Source organism: Notamacropus eugenii, chromosome 4, assembly GCF_028372415.1.
Source record: "Notamacropus eugenii isolate mMacEug1 chromosome 4, mMacEug1.pri_v2, whole genome shotgun sequence".
NCBI classification, from domain to species: domain Eukaryota; kingdom Metazoa; phylum Chordata; class Mammalia; order Diprotodontia; family Macropodidae; genus Notamacropus; species Notamacropus eugenii.
Genome location: NC_092875.1, coordinates 119,780,688 through 119,795,097, shown reverse-complemented (window position 1 = coordinate 119,795,097; position 14,410 = coordinate 119,780,688). Strand labels below are relative to the sequence as shown.

Here is a 14,410-nt window from a genome sequence, read left to right as displayed (position 1 = left end):
AAAATGTTTAAGTATGGGTTGAAAGGGAAAATTAGAAAACTAATGCCAAACATGCCCATTCACCTATACAGAAGCCCTGTATAGAAAAAAAAACTATGAAGACATTCTTACTGGATTGACAAACTCATAAATAAAACCATTTATGAACAACTGTAAATCAAATCTGTGTAACATTTTAGAATTTTTTCAAAAAACTGTAAATGAATAATCAATAAATATTTATAACCATCTACTATGTGCCAGGAACTGAGCCAAACAGCAGGGATACAAAGAAAGGTAAAAGAGAGTCCCTATTCTCAAGGAGCTCACAGGGAGACATCATGCAAAAAATTATATACAAACAAGCTATACAAAGGATAAACTGGAAAAATGAATTGCCATACTATGATACCTGAGTCTTGATAAAATTTACAGAAGCATCTAAAGAAACAATTCTAATTAGCAGTATGAATATTATCAACAGTTTGAATACTACCAGATAAATATCTAAATGCTATTCCAATAATGTCAGCTGTGCAATCAAAACCTCAAACTGCCAAAAACAGAGCCAGCAGTGTAGCTCAGAAAAGAAATAGTTTATTTCTGGCTGAAATGGGTCAACTTAGTAACTAAAATCATAAAGCTTAGATTAGGAATATCTCAGGATGATCAAGCAATGAAGAGATCACCTTGTAAAACTCTCATTTAAATTGTAACTGCTATCAACTAACTAGTACTAGAGATCTTCAAGAAAAACGCTAGATGATAACATCAGGGATGCTGTAGAGAAGGCTTATGTTTAGGCAAAGATTGAACTAGATGTCTTCTGAGGCTGGTATGATATAATGCAAACTACAATGCTGCCAGGAAGACAAATCAAAAAAAGGTCAAATCAAAACTGGCTTTTGGAAAAACACTACCTTCTGGATCTACCTCAGGACCACAGGGAGAAGTATCAAAAGGAAAGATGAAAATCATTTTCAAATCATCCTGATATCTTCTTGGCCACTCTCTATTCTTCCGAGGGTCCAAAAGTCTGGCATTTTTGTACCTCAGTATGTTATCTACACTGGTTCTAGAGCACTGATCCCAATTTGGCACCTATCCAAAAGTCTGTAATTTAGTGTCACATATGATCACAAAGCATGTGGTTGTGCAACAGACATCACTGCCTATTATCTTCACCTCGTTAAAGAATGCTTTATATTTTCTGATAATTTTTCACTGGTTTTGATCTTCAACTATTATGCTGAATTAAATGAAAGTTTTTGGAAAAATGTTTACTTGAAGAGATTTTCTTTTTACTACAAATTATCACTTGGATACAATTCCTTGCTTTTTGACTAAAAAAGCAGTAGCTATTTACAAAATTATGCTCTAAAACCAAATAGGCATATATCCAAATTATACTAAGTAATATGCCTTAACATATCACAATATTCATGAGATTGCAAAAAATGGGAAAATCTCCTTGAAGAGGAAATATATGTTAAATAGTACTGTAAAAATTTTGGATAAATAAATTACATTCCCAGATTTTTAAACTGTTTACTATTTAAGTCACAGCATGTAAATAAATTTGAACTACATAAAGAAATACAAAATACAAAAAAAAATTTTGCTTTACAAGAAAATTGATTCTTAAGATTAATCTCAATAGGATGCCTGATACACAGATGAAATAACTAAGTAGAAACAATCAAACTTCTCTAGAAGACCATATAGCCAAGCTTGACCAGTGGTGATTTCTATTTTCTATAATGCTTCTTCATCACTTCTACTGTATATCATTTAGCTATATAAGTCTCATTTTCAAGGGCATAGAGGATCTCTAACCTCATGAAGGGCCCATCCTGAACATGAACCTATATCTTTAGGAGTCAAGCTTACAATATTTAGCATACTTGGGGGAGGGGTGTGGATTTATACATTTAGAACCAGGATCAACCTTTCAGTGTTCTGATTGTTAAGTCAAAAATAAAAGAAAAAGAGAACATTTTTTAGTGTTAATTAGGTAATTCAGGATAAGCTGTACATATTTTAGATATAAACTCTCTTGCAATAAGAAGTTAGGGAATATGATAAACTGAATGTCCTATTTAAATATGCTATACCATTTTATAAATTTGGATTAAAATACAACAGAAATATCAAACAAACTATACTAAACATAATAAATGAATTTTTAAAAATTCAGATGGCACTTATAGATGATGTAGTGCTTCAGTTGTTTATTACAAACATCTGCAAAGTTTTATGATTAAACAGCACTATTTAGTTGCTCAGATTCTTCAAAAGTTTATTGCACTTCATTGTCTAACAGCGTATTTCATATATTCTTACCAATATTTCTCCATAAGTCCAATGTTGATCACTAATTTCAGTAAAAATCCACAGAATGGCATTCATTTCTGTCATATAAAATAGATGTTAACTCAACGCTTTACTCTCTGCAAGTTTTAGGCTCTTTATGCAAAAGAACTTCATTTATTAAAAGTTGATAACATTATGTATACTTTTCAGTCCTATTAAAACAGTTACTGAGCATCACTACAAGCAAGGCACCATGGGGGATGAATGTAATACTTTCTGTCTTCACATTCAAATGTGTAAGTTTCCCTACAAACTCTTAATACAGAAATAAAATTTTCAATTGTGCAGAAAGTGTTTTTCAAGATTTGCCATATAATCATATCCAAAGAATCTTACATCAATCTCAAAACAGGCTTAATTTCCAAAGCAAATCTATCTATCTATCTATCTATCTATCTATCTATCTATCTATCTATCTATCTATCTATCTATCCACACACAGAATAAATGTTATAGAGTGGCTGCTTATAAGTCAGGAAGGAACCATGGCCTCATGTGAATTTATGGAGGAAATTCACAAAAATAGCATTCCACAGCGTGACCATAACTATTGGGATTTATAGTAAACATTTGATGTGCTGATGACTGAAAATGCTCAGTCTGTGTGCGTCTCTCTATAGTAATATGCAAATTCCAGATGCACACATTCACACAATTAAATGGTCTCACATAGCATTATGTGGCTCTAATTGTTTAATAATTTAAGTTTAGGTTGTTACCCATCGTGCAATGCAGGTGAATGAAAACAGCATCTGGGATCCCAAGCCACTATCAATTCCCGCTCTAAAAAAGCAGGTAAAAACCACAACAATGAATTCCGGGAGAAGCAGCACAGATAAACCATGTAAAAACAATTTAGTATCACCTGGTTAAGGTAGACAACATTTTGCAAATAAGCCAAGGTCATACTTTTTATAATGCTTTCAGCCAAGTCCACATCCCAAATCAATGTGTCTTAAAGTATGAGCTACTTAAATAAAAACGAGCTATTTTTACTAGGGAAAAGATAAACCTTTCATTTTAGTTGATATCAGTATTTAATAGTCTTGGATTAACACTTGTTTCTCTCTTGTTTAAGTAACATTAAAAAAAAAAAAAGATTCATCTCAGCCTCTGCTGTCCATCACTGTCATTTCAGCTTCCGGCATTTTTTTTCCTAAGTTCAAACTACGAAATAAACGCTGCATGCTGCCACCATTTTAAAGAAAATTATTACCTTGAGTCACAAGTTTGGGTCATTTATTTCAATGTACTGATTTATGTGGACGGCTTTGGTTTTTCTAGGCACTAGTAGTAACACCAAAAGAAACTTCCGATTTACGGACTTTTTTTTCCCTTTCCGAAAACTGGTTCTTACATAGGTGCTAAATGTGTGCATAACCAAACCCATACCAGCTACTTTCTATCCATTCAAAGGAAACATTTCTTTGAGCCGCTTAAATGGATACAAAGTTTCATTGAAAGAAAACAAGCGGCTCTCTAAATGCTAGGTCAATGCCCTATTTCTCGAAAAGGGCTAAGTGTCATCCTAAAAGTATAGGCACTTAGTAGCACAAACTGGAAGAGGTTGACTTGCCACACCCTACACTAATAAGAGGAAGGGGTTGAAGTTCAGAGTTTGGGGAGGTGAGAGGGAAAAGTATCCCCCTCCCAAAAAACGTCGCAGCCCCAGCCTTCCCCGGGCTACGGAAAGCAGAGGCTTCCGAGGCTGGGCTGGGAGCATCCCGATGGTCACGCCCCTCCCAGCCTGGCAGGTTTCACACTTATCTAACTCGCCTGGGAGGGGCAGGGGGCACCTGACCGCCGGGCGCCCGCGGCCCCCGGAGCTGCGCGAAGCAGGCGAAGCGTCTGGCCAAGGCGAGCTGACGAAGCGGGGCCCGCGCCGCCCCGACCCTCGGCTTCGACCCCTTACCTTGGGCTATGGCTATGGACTCGAAGCGGTGCAGCTCCTTGAGCAGGCAGCTCCTCTCGGTGGAGTGCAGGCTGTAGATGAAGTCGCGGGCTCCCTGCGCCGTGTTGAGCGCCTCGATGGGCTCCCGCTTGGGGTGGGTGCCCAGCCCCCGGGAGGGGCGCAGCGTGGCGGCCGAGGCGGGGGGCGGCCGGAGGAGCAGCGCCGGGGCCCCCGCAGCGCCGCGCGGGCGGCAGCCGGCCAGGGGCCGCAGGCTGTGCGCAGTCCGGTTCCTCAGCAGGGGCAGCAGCAGCCGGGACATGCTGGGGGACGGGAGCGGGTCAGGAGGGAGACCGAGGGAGGGAGCCGCGGGGGAGGAACTCCGACCCGGGCTCAGCCCGACCCCGCCCCGATGCCCTCCGGACAGGCGGCCGGGGCGCCGGGCACCATCCACTCCCCGGGGCCGGCGGGCGGCGGTTGCCCACTCCTAGTCCCCCCCGCGGCTCCTCCAGCGGGCTCAACTTTCTCTGCGGGCGGGCGCAGCGGCGAGCAGACCCTGGCGGAGCCGGAGCCCGGGCACGCGCGGGCAGAGCAAGAGCCGGGCGGGCGGGTTTTGTGTGTATACGTGTCTGTCGGTCTGTCCGTCTCCTCTGCCGCGGAGAGGGATGAGTCAGCCGCACAGCGCCCTCCCGCCGCCTCGGCTCCTCCTCTTCGTCCTCCCGGACTTCAGCGTTCAGGAACGCGGCTCCACGTCTTCCAGGGACCCGCACCGACTCCGCCGGGCCTCCGCCGCCGCCGCCCTCCGCGGCCGGACTGGGATGGTGGAGTAGAGGGGCGGGCAGCGGAGGAGGGCGTTACCGCGCAGGCGCCGCGCCGCCGCTCTAGCCCCGTCTCCTCCGGGCTTCGCTCGCCCTCTTCGCCGGTCGCGCACGCTCTTTGCCTCTCTCCGTCCTTCCCCCCCTCCCTGGAGGGGCACGCGCGCGGCCCAGGCCAAGGGGCCCAAGGCGCCTGTCTGGCCCCCGGGAGCTCAAGGAGACTGGGCTGCGGACGGACGCCCTCCCCTCCTGGGGCGGCTGGAATGGGGAGAAAGGGCTTTGGGCCTTTTGCCCGACCCGGCTTGAGCAGCTGACCTCGTGCTCGGCGGGGGGGTGGGGGGGTAATGAGGGGGAGGATGCCTAAAAATGGGGATCGTCCTGAAGTGCCCCTGCCGGGGGGCCGCGTGCAGCCTGGTCTCCGCCCCGCACCACCACCCCAGCCCCTCAGTGCAGGATCGGGCTGTGCAGGCGCTGTCCCGGGGATCGTGGCATTTGCACCGCACCCGTAGAGCCCTGGACAAGCCTGTGGTGCCTCACCAACCCCATCCTGGACACCCACCCCGGCTTGGCAGCCCGGTTCGTTGCAAAGTCAGCAAGGCGAGGCTGGGCAGGTCTAACCATTCCCTGCCACCCGGGACGCTTCCAAAAGAGGGCGAGGCACGGCCCACACAACCCCCTCCCCTTCCGGGAGGAATGTTTGGGAACAGGAATCCTCCATTCAGCTCCCCAAAGCCTTGCTTTGCTCTACAGACCGCTGCAGGACATAGGATGGGCCCACAAACAAGCAAACTCTTACAAACAGGCTTTTTCTTCCTATGGCTGATAATTGTCTGTCAGCCTTATGACTCCGACTTTCCAAAGCTAAGGAAAAAGGGAAATACATATTTTCTAACATTTCCCTGAAAGTTGTTAATAGGTCAGAGGACAGGACAAGTGTCGAAGTTCCTTTGTCCAAAAATATCCCCTCTGAAATTCCACTGTTCAAGATAGATTGCTTTCAGTTAACAAACCGGGGTTTAAAATTTCATATACCCCTGGGAGGGTTGAGATATTTGAACTTTAATGTAAATTAGTTTCTTCAGGAGATGTACAGTGGGAATGGCAATATTGGGAAGGGGGTAGAGACAGGAGAAGGGGATAATTTGGGAGCCCTTCTTTCTGGGGAAAGGAAATAGGCTTAAAGAAGAACCGGTAAGTAAGAGTTCTGGGCAGAGACCTTGGACAGGTCTCTTAACTTCCCTGGTCTTCAGTTTCTTCATCCGTGAAACGAGAAGTTTAGACAAATGGTGTCTGAGGACCCTTCTAGCTCCAAATTTATAATCCTAGGAGTGAACAGCCTGAACATCATGGGATTGAAGGGAAAAGACAGCACCAGGAAAAGGGGAAGGAATACATAAAGAGAGTTTTGAATGGGCCCTAAACAAAAATGCTTATCCTATAGTTTTGCCTAGTTTCGACCCTGACAGCCCTATGTGTTTAAAATCGTGTTTCTGATAATGATCATTGTGTCCTGGATATGTGAGTAAAAAGTCTGGTACTCAGCTGTCATTCCTTTTATAAGCTGCTTATCAGCCTAGGCCCAAATGCAGGACTATTGACATGCTTCAGCCTCATTCTTGATAACTGCACCAAGTTATTGTTTTCCCTTTAACCTTTTACAATTTTGCTTCCCAGAGTTCTTATGTTTGGGGTTGTGTCATTGAATCTATTATACATTAGCCATTTTAATACTTGTCCTTACTTATGCTTAGGGTCAACATAGCAATATGGATCCAGTCAGGAAGACCTAGATTCCAATCTGTTGTCTCTGCCACAATGAATTGTGTGACCTTGTACAAGTCTAGTGGGGAAATTAAGTAAACCTCTTTGAGCTCCAGTTTCCTCACCTGTGTTGGGGTGGAGGGAGTGGCATGTATAATGCCAGTAGTATTTATGGGGATTTGTAACACTGAACTGAAATATAAAGCACTTCCCAACCTTTAAGATGCTCCAAAAATATCCCGTTTAGCATGCTAGGGCTCACGTCTCTTAGTCAGAATCTAGGGCAAACATCTGTATGTTCATCCTTTGTTGCAGAAGAAGACCATGCCACCAGAGAAATGATGACATGACTTGCACTTGACTTTGTTTTGAGTGAGGGAGGGCTGTGCAGGTCACCAGCCTCACTTCTCCTCCAGAGCCATCTGAATCCAGGGACCAGATATTCATCAGGATGACTGGAGATTACCCAAGATGAGGCAATTGGGGTTAAGTGACTTGCCCAAGGTAACACAGCTAGTGAGTGTCAAATGTCTTAGGTGAGATTTGAACTCAGGTCCTCCTGACTCCTGCACTGGTATTCTATCCACTGCACCACCTAGCTGCCCCTAGGGCAAACATCTAACCCCATGGGAAATGCCCCCTTCCTACCAAGGCCATATTGCCTTTGAATCTCATTCTCTTAATTTAGGGCTAAAAAAGGGAATTCATCAGATGGTTCAGAGACTCACTTGATCAACCCCCATAACAACAATAAAAACCTTGAAAATTTTATAGCACTTTAAGATTTGCAAAGCACTTTCTTACCTCATTTGATTTTCACAACACCATTAGATAGGTACTATTATATAGATACTATAATAATAATATTAGTAGTAATATTCTCATTTTACAGCTGAGGAAACAGGCTCAAAGAGATTGGATGACTTTCCCTGGTCTCATTGTCAGAGGCAAGATTTGAACCCAGGTTTTTCTTGAGGCTAATAAGTCCAAGCCTCCTTTAATAAGGGGAAGGGAACAAGCATTCATGAAGTACCTATTATGTGCAAAGTTATCTCATTTTATCCTCACAACAACTTTGAGAACTAGATGCTATTATTATCTCCATTTTATAGTTGAAGAAACTGAAGCAGACAGGTTAAGTGATTTGCCCAGCTGTAAGTGACTTTCAGCTAGTAAGGATATGTGGCCAAATCTGAACTCAGGTCTTTCCTCCTGATTCCATGCCCAGCACTCTATTCACCACACCACCAAATACTGGATCTTTGGGGATAATAATTAATGATAAATGTAAATAGCTCACATTCCTAAAGTGCTTTAAGGTTTGCAATGCACTTTATTGACAAGAATTCAGTTCAGGGATAATTTTAAGCACCTACTATGTGCCAGCCCCTATACTGGGTACTGGAGAACCAAACAAAAGAATGAAACAGTACTTGTCCTCAGAGTACTTGAATTCTAAGTGGGGAGGGGAGCACTTACAGCTCAGGGGAATCAGGAAAGGCATGTTTAGTAGATAGTCCAAGGATTAAACCCTCAAGTAGACATATAATCTCATTGGTTTAGAAGTAACCTCCAAAGATTTACCTTGGAATCAATTCATGTCTGCCAATCTAGTATGACTCCTCCATATGCATCAGTCCACCAGAGAATGTTCATCAACATTCTGGAGGCCTTCCTCACATTCTCTTTACATTGTAAGAATACCAGTGGAACTCTTTCTCTGTCTGCCTATCATCCCTCATCTTCCTCCATGAGACCAGCTTAGCCATCTTCTTTTCTAATCATACAGTTGGTTTTCTTTTTTGATATACTTTATTTCATTAAATATTTCCTAATTACATGTTAAAAAATTTAACATTGATTTTTTAAAATTTTGAGTTCCAATTTCTCCCCCTCCTCCCCTCCCATCCTTCCCTGCTGCATGAGAAAGCAAGCAACTTGATAGTAATTACACATGTGAAGTCTTCCATGCAAAACATATTAGCCAGATCATACAGTTATTTCCACTATTAGGGCTCCTGTGCTTATCTGCCTGCTGATAATGGTTGGTTAGCACTTGTCCCTGGTGCTACCGAGAAAGATGGCCCCTTCTAAACAATGATTCCTCCCCCTCAATGATGACTATAGGGGCTGGGCTAAAATCAGGTCTGGGGGTTTAGGGTGTGCTGCTGTTCCCAAATCTCTTGGATTCAGGGTCTTAAGGTCCTGATTGAAATGGTGGTCAAGGTGATGGTAGTGGTTTGACTTGACTGGCACATGCTGCCTTGTGTCACTCCCTCAGAGTGTTCCACTGCTTGAGCTAGGCCAGCTTGCTGTATAGGAGGAAGTAGTACATTCTGGGAAAGATGTTCCTTGTCCACTTGTTGGGTTTGTTTTCTCCTATGTGAATGGTCAAACCAAATTCTGTTGAGTGATTACAGATCTATTCCAGAAGCCTGTGAAGTTTTCCTGGGATTGGTGCAGTCAGCACAGTGTCATCTGTAAACAAAAGCATCTGTAAGACCTCATGATCCATTACAGTGGAGAACATCTTTGGGGAGCATCTATTTTCTTGTTTTGTGCATCACCTGATATTTCTGATCAGAGATTTGTCAAATAAGATTATTTCTGTTGTTATATCTTTCAAGAATTCTTGAATGTTCTTCTTAAAGGGATAAGAGATGCCTTGTTTAAAAAAAAAACCTGTAGTGTTTTACTTTTCTGGACTGAACCATTGTATCCCTTTGCATGGATCAGGTTACCACATTTGAGACTTAGAATGACACTGCTGAAGCACCAGAGGCCTACCCAGGACACTAACTGTGCAACAGATTTATTTGTCTTCTGATTTTTCATTATTAACAAACAACAAACATAGTGGAACACATTCTCTGTGTCTTCCAGTCAATTGTGAAATGACAAAGATGTGACCTATTGTTGACTATCTCTTGTAAAAGTGTGCTTGTTCCTTAATAAATACCTTAATACCCTCCTCAAGGATGCCTTCAATTGATATATAGATACTTCTTGTAAATATTTTATAATAGATGAGAGAACAGGTCAATGGTATTCTCTTGGTCAGGTTTTTGATATTAATAAGGTCTGATGTTGCTTGGTGTGTATACCTTCAGATACCTTGCTTTTTGGTCCCTCACAATTCCTCCAAATTTATCTTGCACCCAGCCCATATCTCCTCTTCATACACTTGGTCAAATCTAGCTACTCTTTTCCATCTTAATTTGCTTTGGTGGAGTTTTTACTTCACCTGGTAGCATATCAGAGATTGTGAAAACAGGGTCCTGGAACTGTGCTTCCTCTGATTTTGATGGAGAAGATTTTTACAAATCTTTCCCATTTTTTCTTCGGTTCATTATCCTTCTTACACTTTTGTCCTTAAATGCCCTTGGGATGATTTTGCTTAAATGACTATCTTGCCAAGTTTTATTTAAACTGGTTTTAGCTTCTGCTGCCTTTTTCTTTACTTATGAGATAGTATTGCTCATAATCATCCATCATCTTTCTTTATAAGATTTTGCATACAAGTTTATTTTCTAATCTGGTGTTGCCTTTGGCAACCATCTCCATTTGGTAAGCAAGTCAGATGTTTTCTGACTAAGGCTCTTTCTGGGCTCTTTTAGTCTCTTTGTTGTGGCAATTAATTTATGTAAATTGGTTAAACCGTTATATAAAATTATAATTGCTTCCAATGTGATTTTTTTTGTCCATTTCCCATTTTTTTATTGTCAGTTTTTTTAATAATGCAAAATTTAGGTTTTTTCCATGGTATCACGTATCTTTTTCACAATTTTTTTACTAGTTCTGATCTTATCTTTAAAAATCAATGGTACAACTATACACAGATAGCAGATTCAGCTATCTCACATTAACAGCAAGTCTTTTCCTGTCCAAATGTAATCTGTTTCATTTTTTTTTTGTGGTGTTTTATTTGGTGCTTCCTAAGTGCCTACCATTTCCAAGAATTAATTCTGTTTTGTTGTTGCTTAGTCATTTCAGTTGTGTGGGACTCTTCATGACTCCATTTGGGGTTTTCTTGGCAAAGATACTGGAGCTGTTTGCCATTTCCTTCTCCAGATCATTTTACAGTTGAGGAAACTGAGACAAACAGGGGTCAGTGACTCACCTAGGGTCATACAGCTGGTAAGTGCCTGAGGCAGGAATTCAACTCAAGCCTTCCTGACTCCAGGACCAGCACTCTGTCCACTTCACCACCTAACTGCCCTAAAAAAATAAAAATAGAAAAATCCTATTTTACAGGTGAGAAAATGTCGTCTTGGAGAGATTAAAGTCTAGAGAGCCAAACATAGCTATTAAGCACCAAGTCACATAGCTATTAAATGCCAAAGCCCAAGACTCAAAACTTTCTCCACCCCAAATCCATTGTTCTGCCTGTAACCTAAGGAAAACTATTGCTATTCCTTGCTGCTGCTTTAAACCATTCTTTAGGCTTGGGAAAAGATAACATTTGGGGGAAAGTCAAGTAAGATGACCTCATGCAAATCAGTTTATGTTTTTGGACCCAAATTTCCCCATCTGTAAAATGCATGCACATATCTAGAGTCCAGAAACAAGTACACTTGAATTTAGAGAGCATGTGTGGCAAAGAGGTGATTCATAGCTCCTGGGTGTATGGAACTCTTTTGTCTCCTTTTGTGGAATCTTCTGTATAGTCTAACTTTCTGCAGGGCTTTTTTTAGGGTATTGAAACTGACTTTCCTTTGTATGTCTAGTTGCCATCAGCCACTGAAGTTCTAGGGATACTGCTAGGGTGCCTAAGGGAAGTCTATAATCTTCTGACCCTTAAAGTCACAAGGTCATGCTCTGATCAAGAGGGCAGGAAGGAGACAGAAACTTTACTTGGCTGAAGTTGTTCTCTTTGGTCTGGCCAGCCACTGGAATGTAGGCTTCTAAACTGGTTTGTGGCTATTTTATCAAAAACCCACAGGGCATGATTGAGCAAATCTCAATACTTCCCACATAACATCACTTCATTTCATAAAGGCAATTAGATGGCACAGCAGATAGAGTGCTGGACTTGGAGTTAAAAAGAACTGAATTCAAATCTTGTTTTATATTTTGTGACCCTTGGTAAGTCACCTAATCTGTCTCAACGTCAGTTTCCTCATCTATGATATGGAGTTAATAATAACACCTCACATGGTAATTATGAGGATCAAGTGAGATAACATATGTTAAGTTATAATGGAAACCTTAAAGCACTATTATGTAAATGCTAGCTATTATTATTTATTCAGTCATTTTCATTCCTTCCTGTCCTATCTAGCTTAATGCCTTTCCTTGATCCAATGTAAGTGTTCTCACCTGATAAAGTTATCTGGACAGCAAGTTTAGACAAAACAGGATCCCCACTTTCATAGAATTTACAGGATAGGAATTCATACACTGGGTCTCTAGCTCAAGCTCATTAGTCCATTCTTCCAAAGGCAAACTCACTCTCAGTCAAGACGTTCATGTTCCACCTATATTACCTAGTAATTGTTTAGCCAATTTTCCCTTCCTATTCAAAGACAAATAAGAAAAAAAGCCAGTACTAACAGGGATCATGGAAACCTCAAAAGGTAGAATAATCCAACTCAACACAGGAGAGGACCTCTGAAATTCACAAAAGACCATCTTGTACCTTATATACTTAATCCAGTTTCTACTCCAGCCAACCAAATCTACTATGTGAGCCTTATCATCTCCTGAACATACTTTTACTTCTAATATTTTCCATCTCTCACCTTTGTCATTCTCCATGACTAGAATGATTTCTCTCCTTTTAACTTTCCAAACACAGCTCACAACTTACACCCTTATGTCTTTCATGAGTCACTTCATTGAACAAATTTGGACATGTACTAACTAACATAGCACTTGGGATGGTGGAATCACAGACTTAGAGCTGGCAGTTACCTTTGATATTGTTTGGGCCAATCCCCCCTCCCTTGGTTGATGAGAACTGAGTCCTAGAGAGGTTAAATTTCTAACCCATGGTCACTTTGGTAGTAGATGGCTGCAGCAGAATTAAAATACAGGTTCCTTGACACCAGATTTGGTGGTGTTTACACTAGGCCACACTGGTTCTATTAAAAAGCACATCATAATAAGCCTAAATAGTTCTAATCATAATAGATTCTAAAGCTAATTTTCCTCCCACTATACCTTTAATTCACAAAAGATAATTAAAGAGATTAAGCAAACACATTTATCAGATCAACCAGGAAAACCAAATAGATTGGTTTAGACAATTGAATACATAAGAGTTAGGGAGCTCAGAGACCCTCAAGTGAGATGAAATCTCAACTCACCTTGGGAGAGGAGCATCTCACTCAGTGAGGTCCCTCTTAATGGTGTCTGGAGGGATCCAGGTGCTGGGAATCATAGGACATGTTGTAATGGCAGTTTTTCCCCACAAACTGGAAATTCCTTGGGTCTCTTGTTTGCCATTCGACTTGCCATTTCTCCTCACATGCTTCTGTCTCCCAGAAGTCTCTCAGCCGATCAAGAGTCACATCTCCCTACATGTACACAGTGTTACAGACTGTCCAGAGGGGTGGGCAGGAAGAAGATACACTTACAAAAACCCTGCGAGGTTTGTAGTACAACAGCTCTTTTGTGTTTTCTGGGTGATTTATCTTCTGGCATCCAACCTAAGATACACTTAGAAACAATGAATTGGGAAAGGAATTTGGCAGTTATCTAATCCAAATCACTGCCTAATGCATGAATCCCTTCTATGATATAAGCTTGCCTTAAATGCCTCCAGTGAAGGGAAATTGACTACCTCCCCCTCAAAGTAGCCCATTTCTTCATCTTAGAAGGTTCATTCTTTTGTAACAACTGGTACTCATATTTCTAAGACCTATTAAGAATTCTTTGCTACTTTCCTAGGACTGTTGTGGCTGTTTTGAGTAGTCAGTCGTACAAATCAAGGCCAAAGTCCCATCCAATATAAAATTATTATCAAATCGTAAAAGAAACACATATATACATTTTTAAAAAGTATTTAAGATAGTTTATCAATATAAATAACAAACTAGGTAACCAAATAGCAAAACCATTCTCCCATACACAAATAGGTATAGTTTCCTATACTTCCCTGGAGAAGGAGGAATAAAGTAGAAGCCCCTTGGGAAAAACTTATTAGGGAGTGAGGAAACTGTCACATGGGCGGACAGAATGAGAGAAAATTCAGTTGTAGTCTGACATGCACCCTAGATTTTGGGAAAGGTAAGACCAAAGGATTCAGAGGAAATCTAGGTAGGATCTCATAGATTAAAACATTATAGGGAATTCCAGCACAAGAATGAAATTTGGAAGATGAGATCAAACCTGGCAACTGAGAAAATGTACCTCTCTCCCTTCATTGCAGACATGAGGGCGAGTAGAGAAAGGGAGTGACAAGAAGAAAATATGTCACATTCTATCAGACTTGGCTCATGATTGGCTACTCCTAATGACCTTTTTTTCTTCTTCCTTTTTTTATTCTTTGTCACAAATGATGGTTTGCTGGGTAGAATAGCAGGGAAGAGAAGTATTCAAAAATAAATATGATGAAAAAAGGTATCAGTAAGGAGATTAAAATTTTTAAAAG

General features: G+C 41.5%; 1 protein-coding gene and 1 long non-coding RNA gene across 5 annotated transcripts in view; both read right to left on the bottom strand.

The window, feature by feature from the left end:
• TMEM65 (transmembrane protein 65) overlaps positions 1-4,562 on the bottom strand; it is a 54,949-nt gene extending 50,387 nt beyond the window's left edge. For all 4 annotated transcript variants that reach the window (XM_072603140.1, XM_072603139.1, XM_072603141.1 and 1 more), the window contains exon 1: positions 4,265-4,562. In XM_072603140.1, the coding sequence (XP_072459241.1) occupies positions 4,265-4,562 (298 nt within the window). The remainder of the gene's footprint in view (positions 1-4,264) is intronic.
• A 4,383-nt stretch (positions 4,563-8,945) lies between these two features.
• Positions 8,946-13,304, bottom strand: LOC140500525 (uncharacterized). Its single transcript, XR_011965771.1, has 3 exons — positions 13,125-13,304; positions 10,937-11,034; positions 8,946-9,294 (listed from the first exon to the last, which is right to left on the bottom strand). It is a non-coding gene; the product is annotated as an uncharacterized lncRNA (long non-coding RNA).
• Positions 13,305-14,410: the final 1,106 nt, after the last annotated feature.